This window comes from Falco naumanni, chromosome 19 (genome assembly GCF_017639655.2).
Source record: "Falco naumanni isolate bFalNau1 chromosome 19, bFalNau1.pat, whole genome shotgun sequence".
In the NCBI taxonomy this organism is placed as follows: domain Eukaryota; kingdom Metazoa; phylum Chordata; class Aves; order Falconiformes; family Falconidae; genus Falco; species Falco naumanni.
In genome coordinates, this window is record NC_054072.1 from 1511246 (window position 1) to 1531002 (window position 19757).

At 60.1% G+C, this 19757-nt stretch overlaps 2 protein-coding genes across 3 annotated transcripts; both read left to right on the forward strand.

The window, feature by feature from the left end:
* Positions 1-60: 60 nt before the first annotated feature.
* TMEM127 (transmembrane protein 127) lies at positions 61-4850 on the forward strand. The gene is made up of 3 exons (XM_040617933.1): positions 61-340; positions 1850-2014; positions 2789-4850. Exons 1-3 carry the CDS (start codon positions 97-99, stop codon positions 3094-3096), a joined length of 717 nt encoding a protein of 238 aa, XP_040473867.1. The 5' UTR covers positions 61-96; the 3' UTR covers positions 3097-4850.
* Positions 4851-5547: 697 nt separating this feature from the next.
* Positions 5548-17462, forward strand: STARD7 (StAR related lipid transfer domain containing 7). Of its 2 annotated transcripts, none has more exons than XM_040618151.1 (8): positions 5548-6024; positions 11059-11264; positions 11532-11581; positions 12001-12111; positions 12205-12287; positions 12538-12637; positions 13242-13326; positions 16524-17462. In XM_040618151.1, the coding sequence occupies exons 1-8, from the start codon at positions 5552-5554 to the stop codon at positions 16715-16717; spliced, it is 1302 nt and encodes a 433-aa protein (XP_040474085.1). In that variant the 5' UTR covers positions 5548-5551; the 3' UTR covers positions 16718-17462. The 2 variants fall into 2 exon arrangements, with proteins under 2 accessions (XP_040474085.1, XP_040474086.1); XM_040618152.1 differs by lacking the exon at positions 5548-6024 and adding an exon at positions 8224-8339.
* The last annotated feature ends 2295 nt before the right edge of the window (positions 17463-19757 follow it).

Genomic DNA, 19757 nt, shown 5'->3' on the forward strand with positions numbered 1-19757 from the left:
AGCGGAAGCGCCGCCCTCCGGAAGCGGGGCGGTGGTGGAGGGGCGCCCGGGCGGAGCCCGCGGTCGCTGGGCCCGCAGCGCGGCGGGGGGGCCGCCATGTACACCCCGGGGGGGCCGGGGCTGCCCGGCGGGCGGCGGCGGCGGGGGGCGGCGGGCGGCGGGCTGCCGAAGCAGCCGGAGCGCAGCCTGGCCTCGGCGCTGCCCGGGGCGCTCTCCATCACGGCGCTCTGCACGGCGCTGGCCGAGCCCGCCTGGCTGCGCATCCACGGCGGCACCTGCACCCGCCAGGAGCTGGGCGTCGCCGATGTCCTGGGCTACGTCGACCCCGAGCTGCTCCGAGGTGAGGCCGGGCCGGGCGGCACCCTCCGCTCCGGTCCCACCCGCTGCCGGGGGGGGCCTCGGGGGGCTTCGGGCCTGCCCGGGCGCTGCAGGCCGCAGGGCTGGGCCGCGGCCGCCCCCCGCCCCTCTCAGCGGGGCTGCCGGCGGGGCCACTAGGGCTGCCATCGGGACCACTAGCAGAGCTGTCGGGGCCACCGACAGGGCCAGTAAGGTCCCCGGCAGAGGCGGTAGGGCCACCAGCAGAGGCAGCGGGACCACCAGCAGGGCCACCGACAGGGCTAGCAGGGCCATTGGGGCCACTGCTGGGGCCATTGGGGCCATCCGCAGAGCCAGCGGGGCCCCCAGGGCCGCCAGCGGGGCCACCAGCAGAGCCTTCCACCTTCCCACAGCACGAAGCGGGGGGGCTTTCCCCCCAGCAGGGCCCGCTGCCCCGCCGTGCCAGCTCACCCCCAGCCTCAGCACCAAATGTGTGTTCAGCGTTACCGGCAGCCAGACGGGCCTCACCCCCTGCCTGTGCCCTTCTAGTGCCATTAAACCCCCTTGAAAGGAAACTGGCACAAATCACAGCTCCCCACTGGTTTTTTTTGAGCTAGCGGGTGACCGAGGCCTTGCCACGGGATTTGTGTGTCGCCGCGTTGTGTTGTGGTTTTGTTTTTCGTGACCTAAAACAAGAAGTTGATGCCGACAGAGCTTTCAAACGCGCCGTCCTGGTGGCAGAACGCAGCGGGTGACCGCCTGGCGCAGGGAGCCGGCGCTTCTGGTTGTTGTCACCGTGATGAGCACGGTGGCACGAGGAAAGCCCGCCGCCCCCACCAGCTTTTTGCGGTGTTAGTCACCCCCTGGCATGGCTGGAGCTGGAGATACACGCCAACAACTCATTTCCAGCCACGCAGCGTGCTGGCACGTTCATTAGCCCTTTTTTATGTGGCATTAAAACACCCGGCTTTATTTATTACCATTTCTCGTGGCGCGGGAGGCCATTGCGGCCCCTTCCCCTCCTCCCTAACCCCATGCCTCCCTAGAGGGAGTTGTGGAAGCCATGGGGGGTGTCTTTGAACCTCCGGATACCCCCAGCACCAGCGGTGGGCCCGGTGATGCAGGGGCAGAGCCTGCACGCGCTTAAATTCAGGGTTCCATCCTCTTGTTGGTTAATTAAAAGACTTCCTAGTAACGCCCCTGGCTCCGCTTTAACTAAGGAAGCCGTGCACCCTGCTTTGTTATCTCGGCTGCTTCGGTTGTCGGGGGTGTTTCTTTAGCTTTATAATTTCCGTGGCGATAATAGATTACAATGTGAAAGACGTGACTAGGCCAACTGCTGCCGTAGAGAGAAAGTTCGTTTTCTAGGGCCTAATTAAAAGCGCCCTGCTGTGCTGCGGTTTCTGTCGAGAGCTGGGTTTGTAAATCTCAAAGGAGAACGCTGGGCAGGATTGGAGCAGCGGGTACTGTGATTCGGGTGGAAAAAGAGGAGTTTTCTGGTGCTCAGCACCTGCCTCTTTTCCTCTCCTCGCAGACTACTGCATGAACCCGCAGACGGTTCTGCTGCTCCGGGTCATTGCTGCCTTCTGCTTCCTGGGAATCATCTGCAGCCTCTCGGCTTTCCTCCTGGATGTCTTTGGACCCAAGCACCCGGCGTTAAAGATCACTCGCCGCTACGCTTTTGCTCACATCCTCACAGGTAAATCCCCACCGGCACGGGAGGAAAGCCCTGGGTTTCTTTCTTCCGTCTCCAACCCTCGAGGGGACAGAAAAAAAGTCCCCGAAAGATTTATTTCAGCCTTTAGTTCGGAGCTGTGGTGCCCGTTCTGCTTGCAGAACTGCTCCTCTGTGGCATTTCGGGTCTGAAGGGCAACGGAAGCCTCACGTAGCTGAAAAAAATCGTTAAATCCTGGGTGGGGAAGAGGTCTAGGATGAATATTAAGTGTATAACGATGGGTCTTATATTTCAAAGAGATCCCGTAGTGCCTTTCCGGGGAAGAAGGTCATCTTTCCTGGCTCGTCAGGTCCAAGGAGCTTTAATATCCCTTATCCCTGACAGCATGACCCATGTCAGACCTGAGCAGCTCAGGGAGAGGCTGAGCTGTCAGCCTGCCCAAAACACCGATTTATCCTTGCTGCTCCTTCTAGGTTGCAAAAAAAAAAAAACGCCTTTCCAGACCTTTCAGCTCTGGTTTGCGTGGCCAGTGGCCCCGCTTGGCTGGGTTTGTTCTCTGCCTGTGATCCTCCACCGCCTTTTTCCCTCTCCTGGGTTGGATTTGGGGTGTCCGTTGCCCCCTTTCCCCACAGGCTCTCACGCTTTGCTTGTTAAACCGCTGGCAAGCTGGGCTCGGTGTCCCTTTGCCAGCTCAGCCGTGAAACGAACTTGCTGATTGATTTTTTTTTTTTTTTTTTTTTTTTTTTTTTTTTTTTTTGCGTGCTGGCTGCTGAGCATCTCTCCCGGTTTCTCTCTCAGTCCTGCAGTGCGCCACCGTCATTGGATTCTGCTACTGGGCCTCGGAGCTGATCCTCGCCCAACAGCAGCAGCACAAGAAGTACCACGGTTCCCAAGTCTACGTCACCTTCGCCGTCAGCTTCTACCTGGTGGCGGGCGCCGGCGGAGCCTCCATCCTTGCCACCGCCGCCAACCTGCTGCGTCACTACCCCACCGAGGAAGAGGAGCAAGCCCTGGAGCTCCTGTCCGAGATGGAGGAGAACGAACCTTACCCGGCCGAGTACGAAGTGATCAACCAATTCCAGCCGCCACCGGCGTACACCCCCTGATGCCGGCACCGGGACGCGGTCATCGCTTTCTCCCGCTCCCCAACTTGGCTTTCTCGGCACCTCCTTCACTCTTCCTGATCTCTCCTGCTCAGAGGAAAGAACTTTTCGGGTCAGATGATCAGCGTTTTCTTCCTAGCTCTTGTTTTATTAACTACACAGCGTGATTTTTAACCCTGCACCGGCTTGTTTGGCCGAATTAACGATGGCGGCGGCTCCCACGCGGCTTCTCCCCGGCACGAGGGGCGGTGGGATCCGCTCTCCCCCGTTGGAGATCTCAGCCCCTCTGTGCCGGGAAGGAGAGAGAAATCACGCCGGATTCCCAGCCCGGCGTGCGGTGAACTCAGTCCCTCCTCCGCCGAGGCGTGCCCTACATCTGGCGAAAGGTGTGACGCACGCGCGTTTGTATATATTGATGTATATATATAGGGGAAGCGCCTGCCGCAGCGCACTGGTGGGGGAGGAGCAGCAGCAGGAAGGTAGAGCGACCCCCCCCCCCCCCCAGCCGCTCTCTCGGCTCCGTTTTTCCATCTGGCGCAGACCACACGAGCATTTTGCACTTTATTCCCGGCTCGGGACGGGGGTTTGGGGACCGTCACCGCCGCCAAACCCCGGGCGAGGTTTCGGGGGAGCCCTTCTGACGCCGGCAGCGGTTTGGGGGGGAGCTCTGTCCCCCCTGCTGCGGCGTCCAGCTCCTGTTGGCATCTCGGTGAGCAAATCCTCAGGATTTTTAACCAAGATGGAACCAGACCTTGGGACAGCGACAGCTCCCGGGAAGCAGGTTGAGCCAGTGCTGGACAACCGGCGTCTGCTGTAGCTTTTATGCAAGTCCCCGAGCTCCGCGCCGAACTGACTCCCCTGCTTCTTGCCCCCACTTTTAATCTCGGTGTTTTTCTGTCCCGTTTTTAGTTTATTCCCCCCTTTCCCTCCACAAGCCCCAAGAGGACCTGGAGGAGCACAGCGCTTCCCTGGACGGGGCCGGAGAGCCGGACCTGCAGCCCAGCCGGGAGGAGGGAGCTGGCAGGGACAGAGCGCGGCTTTTTGAGCTTTTTAAAATAAACCGAATCAGAAAAAAAAAAACCCAAACAGGTGGGGCCGCAGCGCCAGGATGGCTGGCTCTGCGGCAGGTGCAGTCCTTTAGGGAAGGAATTTTAGGACACGGATACTGCTCGTCGTAGTTCCCAACCATTTTATCCCGATTTCCATGCTGTCTTGCCCAGTTTTTCCCCACCCCCCACCCCCCGCACCCGCTATGCAAGCGCTTCGGCCGCTCTCCGGGGCTCGGGATCTGGCACCAAACTGGAAAACTCGGCCGCAGGGTGGGCACTGCCCGTGCCCCCCCCCCCCCCCTCCCCCCCAGGACGTGGCTGGGGGCAAAACCAGCCCTGTGACACCCTCCCGGGGTTTGGCAGTTGGGGGGGGGGGAGGGGAGTTCTGCAGTTTTGGGGTGGCTCCTCTTCCTCCTCCACCCCGCGTGTGTGGCCGGCGCGGTGATCCGGCTGGGAGGGAGCTTGGATTTCCCCGCCGGTGACTTATATGCGAGAGGAGGGGGCTCGAGTGTAAATATTCTGTGCATAAACACTGTATTTCTGTACAAAAACCCACCCGAAAAAGAGACAAATTGACAAATTGACGTCATCTCCCTCCTGCCGCTGGCCTGCCTGGCTCGAGGGAACTGGTGGGGGGGGGGCGGGGGGGGGGGATGGGTTTGGGGCTCCCCCTGCCCTTCTCCAGTGGAAATAAAGGGGGTGCAAAGAGCCGTGTGTAGGAGCTGGTGCTTTGTTCTGAAAAGGGGGGGCTCCCCCTTGCCATGTCCCCTGCACCCCAATAACCCCCTGCCTGCACCCACCACCCTCTATAACCCCCCGCCTTCACCCACAGCCTCCCCTGCCTGCACCCCCCGCCTTCCATAACCCCCCCTTGCCTGCACCCAGTGCACCCCGATAAACGTCCCTGCCTGCACCCCCCGCCCCCAGGACCCCCCCTGCCTGCACTCACTGCCCCCAGAGCACCCACTGCCTCCAGGTCTCCCCCTGCCTGCACCCCCTGCCCTCTATAACTCCCCTGCCTGCACCCACCACCCCCAGGGCACCCCCATGCCTGCACTCACTGCCACCAGGGCACACACTGTCCCCAAGCACCCCCTGCCTGCACCCCCCGCCCCCAGGACTCCCCCCCCCCCTGCATGCACCCACGGCCTCCAGGACCCCCCCCCTGCCTGCGCGCCCCGCCCCCCATAGACCCCCGTGAGCCCCCTGCCCGTCCCACGCCCGCACCCTCCACGCCCCCGGCCCCGCCTCCCCGCGCCGGCCCCGCCCACTGCCGCCGCGGCCCCGCCCCTCGCCCCCGGCGCCCCGCACGCCCTTGCCCACCCTCCCCGGCGTGCGCGGGGGGAGGAGGGGGCGGGCACTCCCCCGCCGCCAGCCACTGACCTCCCAGAGGCCGGAGCCGCCAGCCAATGGCCAGGCGGCGCGGTGCGATGACGTCCCCGGGAGGGCGACGCGGGGCGGCCCGCGGAGGCAGCGGCGGCATGTTGCAGCCGCGGCGGCCGCTCGTCGGCCTCGTCGCCCGCTGCGCCCGCGCCGCCCGCCTGGGTCCCCGCCCGCCCGGGCCCGCCGAGGGTCCCCCCGCTGCCGGCGGCCAGGCGGGGGGCGGCGCGGGGCGGCGGGGCCTGCTGGGCCTGCTGGCGCGGCAGTGCAGCTGCGTGACGGGGCAGCGGGCGCGGCGGGCCCGCCGGGCCTGGCACCGTGGTAGCGGCGGGGACGGGCCGGCCGAGAGGTCGAGGCGCGGCGGAGGAGGCGGCGGGGGAGCTTGGTGGTGGCGGCTGCTCCGGGCCCGCCCCGCTTTCGCCGCTACCGGCCGCCTCATGGCGACCCTGGCCGGCGTCTTCGTCTGGGACGGGCAGCGCATCGAGGAGGAGGAGCTGCAGCGGTGGGTGTCCGCCACGGGCCCCCCACACCGGGCCCCCCCCCCCCCCCCCCGAATCGTCGGTGGCCCGGGGTCCCCGGCACTTGGCCTCTTCCCCCGCCCACCCCCCGAATTCTTGGAGGCCCAGGGTCCCTGGTGCTTGGCCTCTTACCTCCCCCCCCCCCCCCACAAATTCTCGGTGGCCCAGGGTCCCTGGCACTTGTGCCCCCCCCCCCAAGTCCCTTGAGGCCTGGAGTGCCCCCCCCCCCCCCCCCAGGTGCACCTGGGCTTGGGGTGCCCGTGCCGCGCTGTTTGGAGATGCCCCCCCATTTTTATGGGGTGGGGGGGTGCCCTCACAAACCTTTCCAGGCCTGGGGTTGCCACTCTGCAGGTTCTGCCCCGTACGCTGAGGTGGGGGTGCACCCCTCAACCCCCCCCCCCCCGCCGCAGGGTACCTCCCCTAATGCTCCTCTGGTCACTGACCTGGGAGTGTGTCCCCCAGCCCTTTTTTTGGGGTGCTGGGAGGGGGCAGTGCACTCTTCCTTCCCCAAATCCAGTCCCTGCGTGGGGTACCCCGCACAAATTCATCGGGGCCTTGGGGTACCCCCCTACCCCCCCCCCCCCAAATTCTCTGCTTGGTGCCCCCTGCTCAGCTCCCTGCCCTCCCTAGGATCTGGGGGCGCACCCTCCACCCCCCAAATCCTGCCCCACCAGGGTGCCTGCCCCAGACCCTCCCTGCAGTGGTTTCAGGGTGACACCCCCCCACCACCACCCCTGGAGGTGCTACCTGGGGCTGTGGTGGGGGTCGCCCCTATGGCAAGGTGTGTGTGCCCCCCCCCCATTTGCCCTGCATCGTGGCTTTGCACCCCTTAACCAGCTGCTTCTGCCTGGGGGGGGGGGGATGACGGGGGATGGTGCCCCCGACCTGATGGTGACGGAAGGACCCACCGACCTTTTTGGGGTGGCGTGTGGCTGCTTTGAGGTGTAATTATCCCGTGTAACATGTGGCAAAGTGGGGGGTGAGTCAGGAGGGGGTAATTAGAACTTAATGAGAAGCTCGGGGTGTGTTTGGGGCGTCGTCGGGGTTCCCCCTCTCTTAAATTCCACGTCCAGGTGCCTTGTCGGGGCTGCCCTGTGGGTGTTAAATACTTGGTATTTCTTTAAGTAGCTTACCTAAGGCTTAATTAAATCTTAAAACTAATGAGAAACAACCTTCGCACCCCGATTTATGACACCTTCAAATATTCTAGAGATCCCCAGCCTTTGCGTGCAGCCAACGCTGGAAAAAAGGACCAAACCCTGGGTTTGTTCCCTGAGGCGGAGCTGCTGGTCTCCATCACGTGGCCTTTGGGGTCCCAGCGCTGCGGATAAATCCTGCCTGATGTTTTCCAGTGGGCTCAGCAGGGCTTGGCTTAGGCCTGGGATTAAAAGCGGAGTAGGTCTCCTTCAAGGTTACTCCTTGGTGTTTTGAGCATCCTCACCTTAATTTCAGGGTTTCTCAAGCCCCATCCTCTCCCGCTTGGCTTCTTGGCTTCACCGGGACGTTTGTTTTTCTTATTCCTCAATACTCTTTACTTTCTCCTTATTCTGTTTACTCTGTCACGGCTCGTTAGGCTTCAGGCTAATTGCGGGAGCGATAAAGTCCTCGGCGAAGTCTTCCCTCATCCTTACAAAGAGTTGGGGCCGTGGGAAGTCTCGGCGTGCCAGAGCTGTGCTCTTCTCTCTTTGACGGCCGATGTATTTATGTGTTTGTTTTTTTTTTTTTTTTTTACAAGACGGGTGGGATTACGCCGAAATGACGGCGGAAAGAAATCAGCAGGATAAAACTGTGTGTTAAAACTCTTCCCGGTGAGCTCAGCCGTGGCTTCACATCTGCCAGGGAGCTGTGCCTGCCTCTTCCCAGGGTTTAAAATAGCTCCCGGCTTCGGTATCGTCTTTCCCTTCCCCTCCCAGCTCTCCTCGTCCAGCTCCGGGGGAGGCTCTTGGCGTGTTTTTTCTTGGTAACACCAAAATCCTCGCTCTGGCGGTGCCATCCCCACCATCTGGCGCGGTGGTTCGTAACCGTCACGTGAGGGGGGGGTCGGAAATAGCCGAGGGGAGCTCCGTGCCGTGGCTGGTGTCACCTCCCGCCGTCCCCGGCGGTGGCATCAACGTGGCCGGGGCTGGACACCGGCCAGGGAAAGGGCTGATGGTGTCCGCCCGTCCTTCAGCTGCTGGCTGAGCAAGGCGCCTCGTCCCCCGCGGGGGTGGTGGAGCCTCTGCTGGGGTGGGAGCTTTGCTGCCAGGCTGGGAGCCGCCACCTCCGGCCATGAGCTTCGTTTCGAAGTGAAAACGAGCAGGCGGGAGGATGCTCTCGCGGCGAGACCGAGCAGGTGGGAGGATGCTCTCGCAGTGATACCGAGCAGGCGGGAGGATGCTCTCGCGGCGAGACCGAGCAGGTGGGAGGATGCTCTCGCAGTGATACCGAGCAGGCGGGAGGATGCTCTCGCGGCGAGACCGAGCAGGTGGGAGGATGCTCTCGCGGCGATACCGAGCAGGCGGGAGGATGCTCTCGCAGTGATACCGAGCAGGCGGGAGGATGCTCTCGCAGTGATACCGAGCAGGTGGGAGGATGCTCTCGCAGTGATACCGAGCAGGCGGGAGGATGCTCTCGCAGTGATACCGAGCAGGCGGGAGGATGCTCTCGCAGTGAGACCGAGCAGGCGGGAGGATGCTCTCGCAGTGAGACCGAGCAGGCGGGAGGATGCTCTCGCAGTGATACCGAGCAGGTGGGAGGATGCTCTCGCAGTGATACCGAGCAGGTGGGAGGATGCTCTCGCGGTGAGACCGAGCAGGTGGGAGGATGCTCTCGCGGTGAGACCGAGCAGGCGGGAGGATGCTCTCGCAGTGATACCGAGCAGGCGGGAGGATGCTCTCGCAGCGATACCGAGCAGGCGGGAGGATGCTCTCGCGGCGATACCGAGCAGGCGGGAGGATGCTCTCGCGGCGATACCGAGCAGGCGGGAGGATGCTCTCGCGGCAAGACCGAGCAGGTGGGAGGATGCTCTCGCGGCGATACCGAGCAGGCGGGAGGATGCTCTTGCGGCGAGACCGAGCAGGCGGGAGGATGCTCTCGCAGCGAGACCGCCGAAGCTCTCGCCGTTTGAACGCTGGGGGGGGGGGGGGGGGGGGAAGGGTTGATTTCCAGGTGTGGCCGTACTGTGCCCCTTTCTCGGGGTTTTGTTTCTCGTGGAGGGACGAGCCCGGGAGCAGCCTGGTGCGTTGCTGCGGATAAATCCCGTGGCCGTTTCCAGCTCCTCTCCGCGGAGGATGGAGGTGGCAAAGCAGGAGCGCGGGGGATTTGCTCCCTGCCCTGGTTTTATCCCAGCCCATCCTGCTGCCCTCCGTGGAGCAGCTGGGCCGCAGGGATGGAGATGATCCAGCTCGGGAAGGTCTCCCAGTCCCGATTTCCCAGCTCCGTGCCCTCTGCCACCCCATCCCAGTTGGCTAATCCAGCCCATTTGGGTTTTGCCACGTGGGTGAGAGGAGCTGGTTCAGGGAGGGACGGAGCGAAGGCTGTCGTGACCAAACCAGAGGTGGGAAGGAGGGGCTGGGGGGGCGCAGGGGAGTGTCCGGGGGGGGTCACGCTGGAGCTGCACCCCCCCAAACCTGGGGAAAGGTGGGTTTGTGGGTCCCATTTGTCCAGCGGAGCTTTCAGACCCATCCCGGGGGGGGGGGGGGGCTGGGAGCTTGGTGATTTCCAGGGACTGCGCACGTTAGTTCAGCCAGACCAGCAAGACCTGCCTTGCAGGTTACAAATCGGTGCTTTAATTCTGGCTGACGTTAATTACTTTGATATAATTAGTGTCTTCAGGCGCTGCCGGGAGGGCCGAAAGCGCTGCAGGCGGTGAGCGATCCTCCTCCCTTGAGGTGAAGGACTCCAGGTGCAGACAAACCGGCCGTTCCTCTCTGGTGGTTTGTTCTGGGGGGGCTGAAGCTGCGGCTCGAAGGGGTTTAGCTGGTGGGGAGAGGTTTACCTGGCCTCTTCTCCTCCCCTGTATTTTTGACGCCCGGCATCTGAACCCAGTTCCAGTTTCTGAAGGTGAAGGATGCCGAAACTGTGGGGGTTGGTGGTCTGGGGAGCCCCCCTCCCCCGCTCCTGTCTCCTTCCCTCTCGCGGGAGATGCCGCCGTTCCCATTTGCTGCCCTGGGAGCTCTGGCCGCGGGCAGCGATTTGCTTCTCGTCCCTTGGGCTCTCACACCCTCAAAGAGCCGGGGGGGGCACCCCCTCCTTCCCTCCCCGCTTCCTCTTGCACCCCAAATCTCAATCCTGCGAATGACTCGGTGCCCTCAATCCCCAAATCCTCCTTTTTCCTTAAATCTATCGTATTTCCATCCCGCTCAGCTTCCATTTGATTCAGCCAGGAAAACAAATCTTTATTTGCGAGCGTCCAGCAGCGACTGCTGCGGAGTCTTTTTGTTGTGGTTTGTTGTTTGTTTTTTTCCCCCCGGTTGTGGAAAAGCTGATATTTGCCAAGGATGGAGAGTGGATTGTCCACCAGATCCCACCGGGGTGGGGGGAGAAACACTTCCCATCCGTAGGAAGAACTTTCCCTGAGCAGCAGCCAGCGCAACGCCACCGCTACCATCCCGCGGGATTTTTCCCTTCTTCCTCGAGGAATGAGCCCTGCAGCCCATCCTGGTGCTGCTGGTGACGTTCCGCGGTGCTGCTGGTGACGTTCCGCGGTGCTGTAAAGGCTTTGGGATTCCCCACCTGTGGCATTCCACCCCAGGCTGGGTTTCCACCCTGCAGGAGGGTGTGGGAAGCCCCCCCCGAACACACCGTGGTGGGATTTTTTTTTTTTAGTATTATTTTTAATATATTTAAGCACGAGACCTTTAGGGCAAAAGGAAAAGGTTGCAGGGGTGGGTTTTCCATGCCCAGGTTGCCCTTCCCATGACAGAATCCATCTATGTGAAGCCTGGATGGTGCCGGAAAGCTTTTTGCCGGTCCTGGGGGGCTCTGTAGCAGGACAATTCCAACGAGGTTTTTTTTTTTTTTTTTTTGTCTTCCCCCAGCTCTGCGCAGGAGATGAAGCACATGGAGAACATATCCAGCCTGTTCCAGGCCAGCAGCCCGGGCGAGTATCAACGGTCGGAGCCCAAATCGGAGCGAGAGGCAGTCGCCGTCCCCGGGGAGCAGCCCTGGGAGATGATCATGGACAAGAAGCACTTTAAGCTTTGGCGGCGGCCGATTGAGGGCACCCACTTATACCAGTACCGAGGTAACTGGGCGCCCCGCACGCTGCCTGTAGCTCGGTTTTCGGGCGCCGAGTCCCTGGGGGTTGTGCCTCCTGCATCCCTGTATTTATAGGAAACCGGAAAAAGTGGGAATTGTCATCCTTTGCATCCCCTTCTGCATGTCCCGTGCCCCCTTCGGGGTGGTCCCAGCCCTGCCACCTGCCTTAGAAAATGCTTTTTGCTTTTAATCTGGCTGCGACGAGCTAAAAACGTGCTCGTGCCTGGGACTAAAACCTTTCTCTTTCCCGCAGTGTTTGGCTCGTACACGGATGTGACTCCCCGGCAGTTCTTCAACGTACAGGTGAGGCGGTGTGTGTTAGAACTGACATACAGCCCCTGCCGGAGGGGTGGGGGAGGGGAAGGGTGACTGTTCCCTTCCCTTTGTACCGTTTACACGACGGGGAGCCGATCCCAGCGTAGATCGGAGTTATTCCCAGCCCTGATGGGGGGGGGGGGGGTTGCTGCCCGGCCCCGCTGGGAGTGAGGGATCTCGTGGGCTGGGGGCGCGGCGGGGTCCCGGTCCTTGCTCGCTCCCTGCCTGCCCTGCCAGCCCCTGCGCTTCCTCTTCTGGGGACTTTCGGAGTGTTTAATAATTTCCCGGTGGGTAAAACGCCTGACGGTGATGCAGCTTGTTTCCCCAGGGCGAGGAAAAGGGCTGGTTTACCTTCCTTTAACGCCGCCGTCGGACTTTTTGGTGACTCAGCCTCTCTTTCTTGCCAGCTGGACACCGAATATAGGAAGAAGTGGGACTCGCTGGTCATCAAACTGGATGTCATCGAGAGAGACCTGGCCACTGGATCGGAAGTGATTCACTGGGTCACTCATTTCCCAGTGAGTGGGTTCCTTTTTCCCACTAAAGTGATGCTCTTTAGCCCAGGCAAACGGCCGGCAGCGGGGCTGATGCCTGGTTTTTCCCTTCCCCAGTACCCGATGTACTCGCGGGACTACGTCTACGTTCGACGGTACAGTGTCGACAAGGAGAACAACCTGATGGTCCTGGTCTCCCGGTGGGTATTCCTGGTCTGACATCCCGCCGGCTTTCTGCTGTCTCCCATCCCGAAAACAAAAGTTGGGAGCTGGGTATAAATTCCGTGAGGTTTTTTTTTTTTTTTTCTTGAATCATCTCAAAACCTCAGGGATCCGTCTCGATGCTCTGGGCTGGAAACCGCCTTTCCACCGCCGAAAAGTCGGCAGATGCTCGGCGTAGCCCCCGCCCGGAGCTCACCGTGTGCTGCTCCCTTCTCTTCTCCCCTCCAGGGCAGTGGAGCATCCCAGTGTCCCTGAAGATCCCGAGTACGTGCGGGTTAGGACCTATGAATCCCAAATGGTCATCCGTCCCCACAAAACCTTTGACGAGGTACGTTTGGGGAATGGGCAGGGAACCAGGGCGCTCCTGTTCCTGCTCCCAGGGGGAACCGTTCCTTCTCTGGCCGCAATCCCAGTCCAGAGCTGGAAAACGGATGAGTCTTCCCTTTGGGCAAAAAAAAAAAAAAAACACCAAAACAAAACACCAAACCTTCCAGGTGTGGCTCTGGAAGGATTTGTAGCTCTGTCCCGGTAGTTTGGGAGTTTTCCTGCAGGAGCGTGGTGCTCCTGGAGAGCCAAACGCGCCGCGTCGGAGCACCAGGCTCCTCCTAAAAAGCCTGGAGCTTCCCGAGTCTCATCCCTGGCGCTTGATGCTCTCAGAAAAAGTTGTCACGGGGTATCCGGAGCCTGAGGAGAGAGTGCTGGGTCAGCGGAGGGCTGGGGGAAGGACACCTTCTCCTCCAAAAACGCTCCTGGTGTGCTTCCACTGGGTTTTTATGGGTGTGTGTCGCTTCCTCGCTTCAATCCGTGCCCTGCGGAGCCGGCAGCGCGATCCCCGCGGGATGCGACCGGCCCTGGAGGGAATTGGGGGGGGGGGGGGGGGTGTGCGGCGGTTCCTCTGCCAGCTCCGGCTCACTCCCCTTCTCCTTTCCCAGAACGGTTTCGACTACTTGCTGACCTACAGCGACAACCCGCAGACCGTCTTCCCCCGCTACTGCGTCAGCTGGATGGTCTCGAGTGGTGAGTGAGCTTTGGCGGCTGGAATTCACCCCCCGGGGCAGAGATCCCCCTCCCCCCGGCTCCGTGAGCCCCCCCTGGGCAGAGATTCCTGGTTCCATGAGCCCCCCCGGGGCAGAGATCCCCCTCCCCACTCCCGGCTCCGTGAGCCCCCCTGGGGCAGAGATCCCCCCGCTCCTGGCTCCGTGAGCCCCCCCGGGCAGAGATTCCTGGTTCCGTGAGCCCCCCCGGGGCAGAGATCCCCCTCCCCACTCCCGGCTCCGTGAGCCCCCCCGGGGCAGAGATCCCCCCTGCTCCCGGCTCTGTGAGCCCCCCTGGGGCAGAGATCCCCCCGCTCCTGGCTCCGTGAGCCCCCCCCGGGGCAGAGATTCCCCCTCGCCCCAGCTCCGTGAGCCCCCCCGGGGCAGAGATCCCCCCGCTCCCAGCTCCGTGAGCCCCCCCGGGGCAGAGATTCCCGGTTCCATGAGCTCCCCCGGGGCAGAGATCCCCCTCCCCTCCCCCTCAGCTCCGTGAGCCCCCCCCGGGGGAAAGATTCCCCCTCCCCCCCCCCCCCCCCCAACCAGCTCCGTGAGCCCCCCAGGGAGAGATTCCCCTCCCTCCCCCCGCTCCTGGCTCCGTGAGCCCCCCAGGGGAGAGATTCTCCCCCCGCCCCAGCTTTGTGAGCCCCCCCGGGGGAGAGATTCCTGCCCCCCACCCTCCCTGGCTCTGTGAGATCCCCCCCATCCTGGCTCCGTCAGCCCCCCGGGGTAGAAAACTCCCCCCCATCCTGGCTTTGTGAGCCCCCCCGGGGGAGAGATTTTCCCCCCCCCCTTTGCTCTGCAGCGAGCCCAGTGCCTCTGTGGGGCAGAAAATAGACGGAGAAGCTTAAAACCTGCGAGCTGGGGGGGTTGGGGGTGGTTTTTTGGATGCCTTTCTCATGGGGTGGGGGGAATCCTGCCTGGATTCCTGGCCAGGAGGAGGAGGGGGGGGGTGTCAGTGCATGAGGATGTTCCTTTTCTCATCTGCCCCAGGCAGAAGGAAAAAAAACCCGCAGGATCCCCTCCCCCCCCCCCTTGTTTTTTTTTTTTTTTTTTAATAAAACAAGCTGGGTTTTCCATCCGCACTTCTGCCCTCGAGTTCTTCCCTCTTACAGCGAGCAGGGGAGAAAATTCCTTCTGGTCCGGAGCTGCAGTGCCTGTGCCGAGGGGGAGGGGGTGGAAAAAAGTGGAGTTTAATGGATCTGGGCCACGCTGACACGCTGTCCCCCCTGCAGACACACCCCCCCCATCCCCAAAAACGAACCTGCAAGACCCCCCGGGCGCGCTTGGCATTGCGATACCCACCAGCTCCGCGGTCCCCTGGGCGGGGGAAGGATGGAGAGCGCTGCTTTCTTGTGGGAGTGGGAGAAAAAGGGGCTCCCACCACCTTGTAACTCATTTTATTCATCGGGGCGAGGCGGAAAAACCCCGGCGGTGGCACCTTGCTGTGGGGTTTTGGGTTTGTTTTTTTTGTTTTTTTTTTTAACTGTCACACGGCTCGTGGTAGAGGCTGCCGCCAGAAGCGGTGGAAATACGTTGGTTCGAGACACTCGAGCATCAGACCAACCGTTTTCTCTTGCACCTCCCAGCTTTGCCAACCACCGAAACCTCTTTTCTTCCGCTGTGCCCGCCCCGCTGCGTCTAAAAAAGTGGCTAAAACTGGAGGGGGGCTGGTGGCCACCCTCGCTCCCCGCCCGCCGCAGAAGCCACGCGGCACAGGGGCCGCCTGCATGTGCTTAAGGCTTGCTTTTTTTAAAAAAAAAAAATTAAAAAAAATATTTAAAAATGCTGGATGGTGGGATGCAGGTTGGCCTGCAGAGCTGGTGTGGCCCTGCCTGGGGCCGAGGGGATAATTTTAAGCGTTAATTAGTGTCACGGGCTCACTCCCAGGTGATTTATGGCTGGTGGGAATCGGTGCCTGGCTCTGAGGTCCTTGCATCCCTCTTGCTGAACGGATCGTGGCCAATTAGGGGGTTGATTATTGTTTTAATTGTATATTATATGTATAAAAAAAAATAAAGCACCCCAACAGTGAGGTTATAATAAGGAGGGCGATGGGAAGCGGCAGAAAAGCCCTTAATGCCAGCGAGGCTCTGGGGTCCCCCTGGGATGACGGCAGAGCCGCGTTCTCGGGAGGCAAAAGGAAAATGAGGAGGAGAAAAATCCTTGGATTTTTCCAAAAAAAATCATTGGAGGGGGGAATGGAGCTGGAGGAAGGGGGTACGGAGCATCTCCGGAGCCTGGGGGATGCTCATCCCGCTCGCCCTTTGCTCGCCGCATCCCGTCCCGCTCGCCCTTTACTCACCGCATCCCGTCCTGCTCACTCTTTACTCGCCGCATCCCGTCCCGCTCGCTGCATCCCGTCCCGCTCGCCCTTTACTCGCCGCATCCCGTCCCGCTCGCCCTTTACTCACCGCATCCCGTCCTGCTCACTCTTTACTCGCCGCATCCCGTCCCGCTCGCCGCATCCCGTCCCGCTCGCCCTTTACTCGCCGCATCCCGTCCCGCTCGCCCTTTACTCGCCGCATCCCGTCCCGCTCGCCCTTTACTCGCCGCATCCCGTCCCGCTCGCCCTTTACTCGCCGCATCCCGTCCCGCTCGCCCTTTACTCGCCGCATCCCGTCCCGCTCGCCCTTTACTCGCCGCATCCCGTCCCGCTCGCCCTTTACTCACTGCATCCCGTCCCACTCGCCGCATCCCGTCCCGCTCGCCCTTTACTCGCCGCATCCCGTCCCGCTCGCCCTTTACTCGCTGCATCCCGTCCCGCTCGCCCTTTACTCGCCACATCTCATCCCACTCACCCTTTACTCACTGCATCTCGTCCTGCTCACTCTTTACTCGCCACATCTCGTCCCGCTCGCCGCATCCTGTCCTGCTCACTCTTTACTCGCCGCATCTCGTCCCGCTCGCCGCATCCCGTCCTGCTCGCCCCCTACTCGCCGCATCCCATCCTGCTCACTCTTTACTCGCCGCATCTCGTCCCGCTCGCTGCATCCCATCCTGCTCGCCCTTTACTCACTGCATCCCGTCCTGCTCGCCCTCTACTCACCGCATCCCATCCTGCTCACTCTTTACTCGCCGCATCTCGTCCTGCTCGCTGCATCCCGTCCCGCTTGCCCTTTACTCGCCGTATCCCATCCTGCTCACTCTTTACTCACCTTATCCCACTTCTCCCCCTGCCAGGTATGCCGGATTTCCTGGAAAAGCTGCACACGGCGGCCCTGAAAGCCAAAAAAATGGAAATCGAAGTGCGGGACTATATGTCTGCCAAGCCCCCGGAGAGCGGCGGCGGCGGCAGCGAGGGCAAGGCGAGCGTGGCGGCGGCCGAGCACAAGAGCGATGGCACCCGCAGCCCTGCCCAGCTGGAATACGCCTGAGGAACCGAAATTCCGTTCCTCCGGTACCGGGATGAGACGCCGGGCTCCGGAGAGGGACCTGTGCCACCACGCCGGAGCTCCGCTGGGGTTTTGCCCCCCCGGTGTCATCTCTAAAGCTCTGCTGCCCCCCGCGCCCCCGTCGCGCGCTCGTGGCCGGGCTGATGAAATCTCACCCCCTCTCCTTGGTTTTCCATCCCGGTAAATATTTTTTTCCTCCCCAACAGGGAAAAAATTCCCTAAAAACCAACCACTTCCCGCCGCCCCCCTCCCCCATCTTACCACGGCACGGACAGCCTCCCCCCAGCCCCTCCCCCCAGCCTCCCCCCGCATCCCTTTTGGACTCTGGACCCCCGATATTTTCGGGTCTCGCTGGATGAGGATGCTCCACGGCACCATCCTGGGGTGGCATCCCCCACCCCCCACCAACCCCCAGCCACAAAAGACCCTTCAGCCAGCGAGGCGGCGGCGGGCGGGGGGGGGGATCGGCGTGACTGGAGCGTGGGTGGTCTGAACTGGTGAAACTGGGGAAAAATGCTATTTTGGGGTGGGTTTAGCTGCTGGTTTGTTGTAGGGGGAGGGTAGAGCTTTGTGGGATGGGGGAGGGGGGGGGGGGACACACACCTTTTTGCTGGTGCTAACCGGACCCCCCGGGGCTGACATCCCCCCGCCCCGGCTCGCAGCACCGGGGGGGGGGGGTCGGGGAAAGCTGTAGGAGCAGCAAAATCCCAATAAATCATCTGTCGTAGCCACGGCTGCTGTGGCCAGTGCCCACGCACCCCCTAATTAGCTTCCCTCGTTAACGAACCACGCTGGGGGCTGAGGGATGGGTCCCTCTCCTGGGTTTGCCCCCCCCCACCCCCCCTCCTACCCCCTTTAATCGCCACCTTGGGATAAATGGATTGTAAATATTAAGCAGAAAATATTAATCCCCACCTTAGAACGAACTGATTGTAAATACTAAATAAAAATGTTAAGCCTCACCTTGGAGTAAATACATTGTAAATATTAAATGTTAATATTAATCCTCACCTTAGAATAAGTATTATAAATATTAAATATTAATCTTCGCCTTAGAATAGATGTATAGATTAAATGTTAATCCCCCTTTAGAATGAACTTATTGTAAATACTAAATATAAATAGGAATCTTCCTCTTAGAATAAATATATTGTAAATATTAAGTAAAAATATTAATCTTCCCCTTAGAATAAATGTATAGATTAAATGTTAATCCCCACCTTAGAGTGAACTTATTGTAAATATTAAATACAAATATTAATCCCCACTTTGGAATGAATTTTTTGTGAATACTAAATATAAATATGAATCCTCACCTTAGGATAAATGTAAATATTAAATAAAAATATTAATCCTCACCTTAGAATAAATGTATAGATTAAATATCGATCCCCACCTAAGAGTGAACTTATTGTAAATGCTAAATACAAATGTTAATCCCCACTTTAGAATGAACTTATTGTAAATACTAAATATAAACGCGAATCCTTCCCTTAGAATAAATATATTGCAAATATTAAATAAAAATATTAATCCTCACCTTCGAATAAATGTATATATTAAATATTGATTAGTGAACTTATTGTAAATATTAAATACAAATATTGATCCCCCCTTTAGAATGAACTTATTGTAAATACTAAATATAAATGTTAATCCTCGCCTTAGAATAAATATATTGCAAATATTAAATATAAATATTAATCCTCACCTTCGAATAAGTGTATATGTTAAATATTGATTAGAGTGAACTTATTGTAAATATTAAATACAAATGTTAATCCCCCCTTTAGAATGAACTTATTGTAAATACTAAATATAGACGTGAATCCTCCCCTTAGAATAAATATATTGCAAGTATTAAATATAAATATTAATCCTCCGTAGAATAAATGTATATGTTAAATATTGATCCCCACCTTAGAGTGAATTTAGTGTAAAGATTAGATAGAAATATTGATCCCCACCCTCAAATTTATCATAAATATAGATACCAATCCCCACCTTTGAATAAATTTATCATAAATATAGTTATTAATCCCACCTTCAAATAGATTTATCATAAATTTATCCCTGGATTGGTACCCGTAGCATCCCGCAGGGATGCTGGGAAGCTGCCTTCCCCCCCAGTCCCTATTAGCATCGTTAATTAGCCCGTTAATGAGGATGAGCTCCAGGAGTGGGACCCACCTGCCCCCTATAAAGGATATTTTGGGGGGGGGAGGGGGGGGTTGTCCCCTCACTCTGGGGTTTGGTGCCATGGCTGCTGGTGGGTGAGGGGAGAGCCCCCGGGGGGGGAGGGGGGCTTTTGGGGAGGTGGGGGGTGTAAATCAGCCCCGGGGGGGGGGGACACATGGCCCTGAAATGTCCCTTTTGGGGGGGGGGGGGCGGGGGCAGAAATGTCTGCACTGAAGGTTTGGGGAGGGGGTTGGTGGCTTCACCTTGCGCTGTCACCAAGGGGCTGCCACGCTGGTGATGGGGGGGGGGTGGGGAGGCTGAGCCCCCCCAGCCCCCCTCCCCAGGTGTCCCACCGCCACCCCCAAATGGCCAGAGCTGCGGGGGGGGGGGGGGCGGGGGGGGGGCTGCCCCCATCCCCTGCACCGTGGGGTGGTGATGCTGGGGGGGCTGCGCCTGGGGGGTCCCTGCCACCCGGGGGGGGGGTGATGGCTGGATTTCCCCCCACCCCCCCTCAAGATGGGGGCTGGGGGCTGCACACTGCAGGGGGGGTGTCACTGTAGGTGACTCCCAGGTGACACTGTGCCCCACCCCCACCCCCCGGGGTCCCTGCCGCCGTGCCCAACGTGGGGACACAGGCCACCGCCGTGCCCCCCCGCTCCCCGACATCCCCCCCCCCCAACTGTTTTGGGGACACCGGGGTGGCAGTGGTGGGACACACACCTTTATTGCACGACCGAGAGCAGCAGGCAGCGGGGAGGGGGCGCAGCGGCGACGCTGGGGGGGGGGGAGCTGGGGGGGCTGCGACCCCCATCTCCCCCCCATATATTTTTTTTTTTTTTGGGGG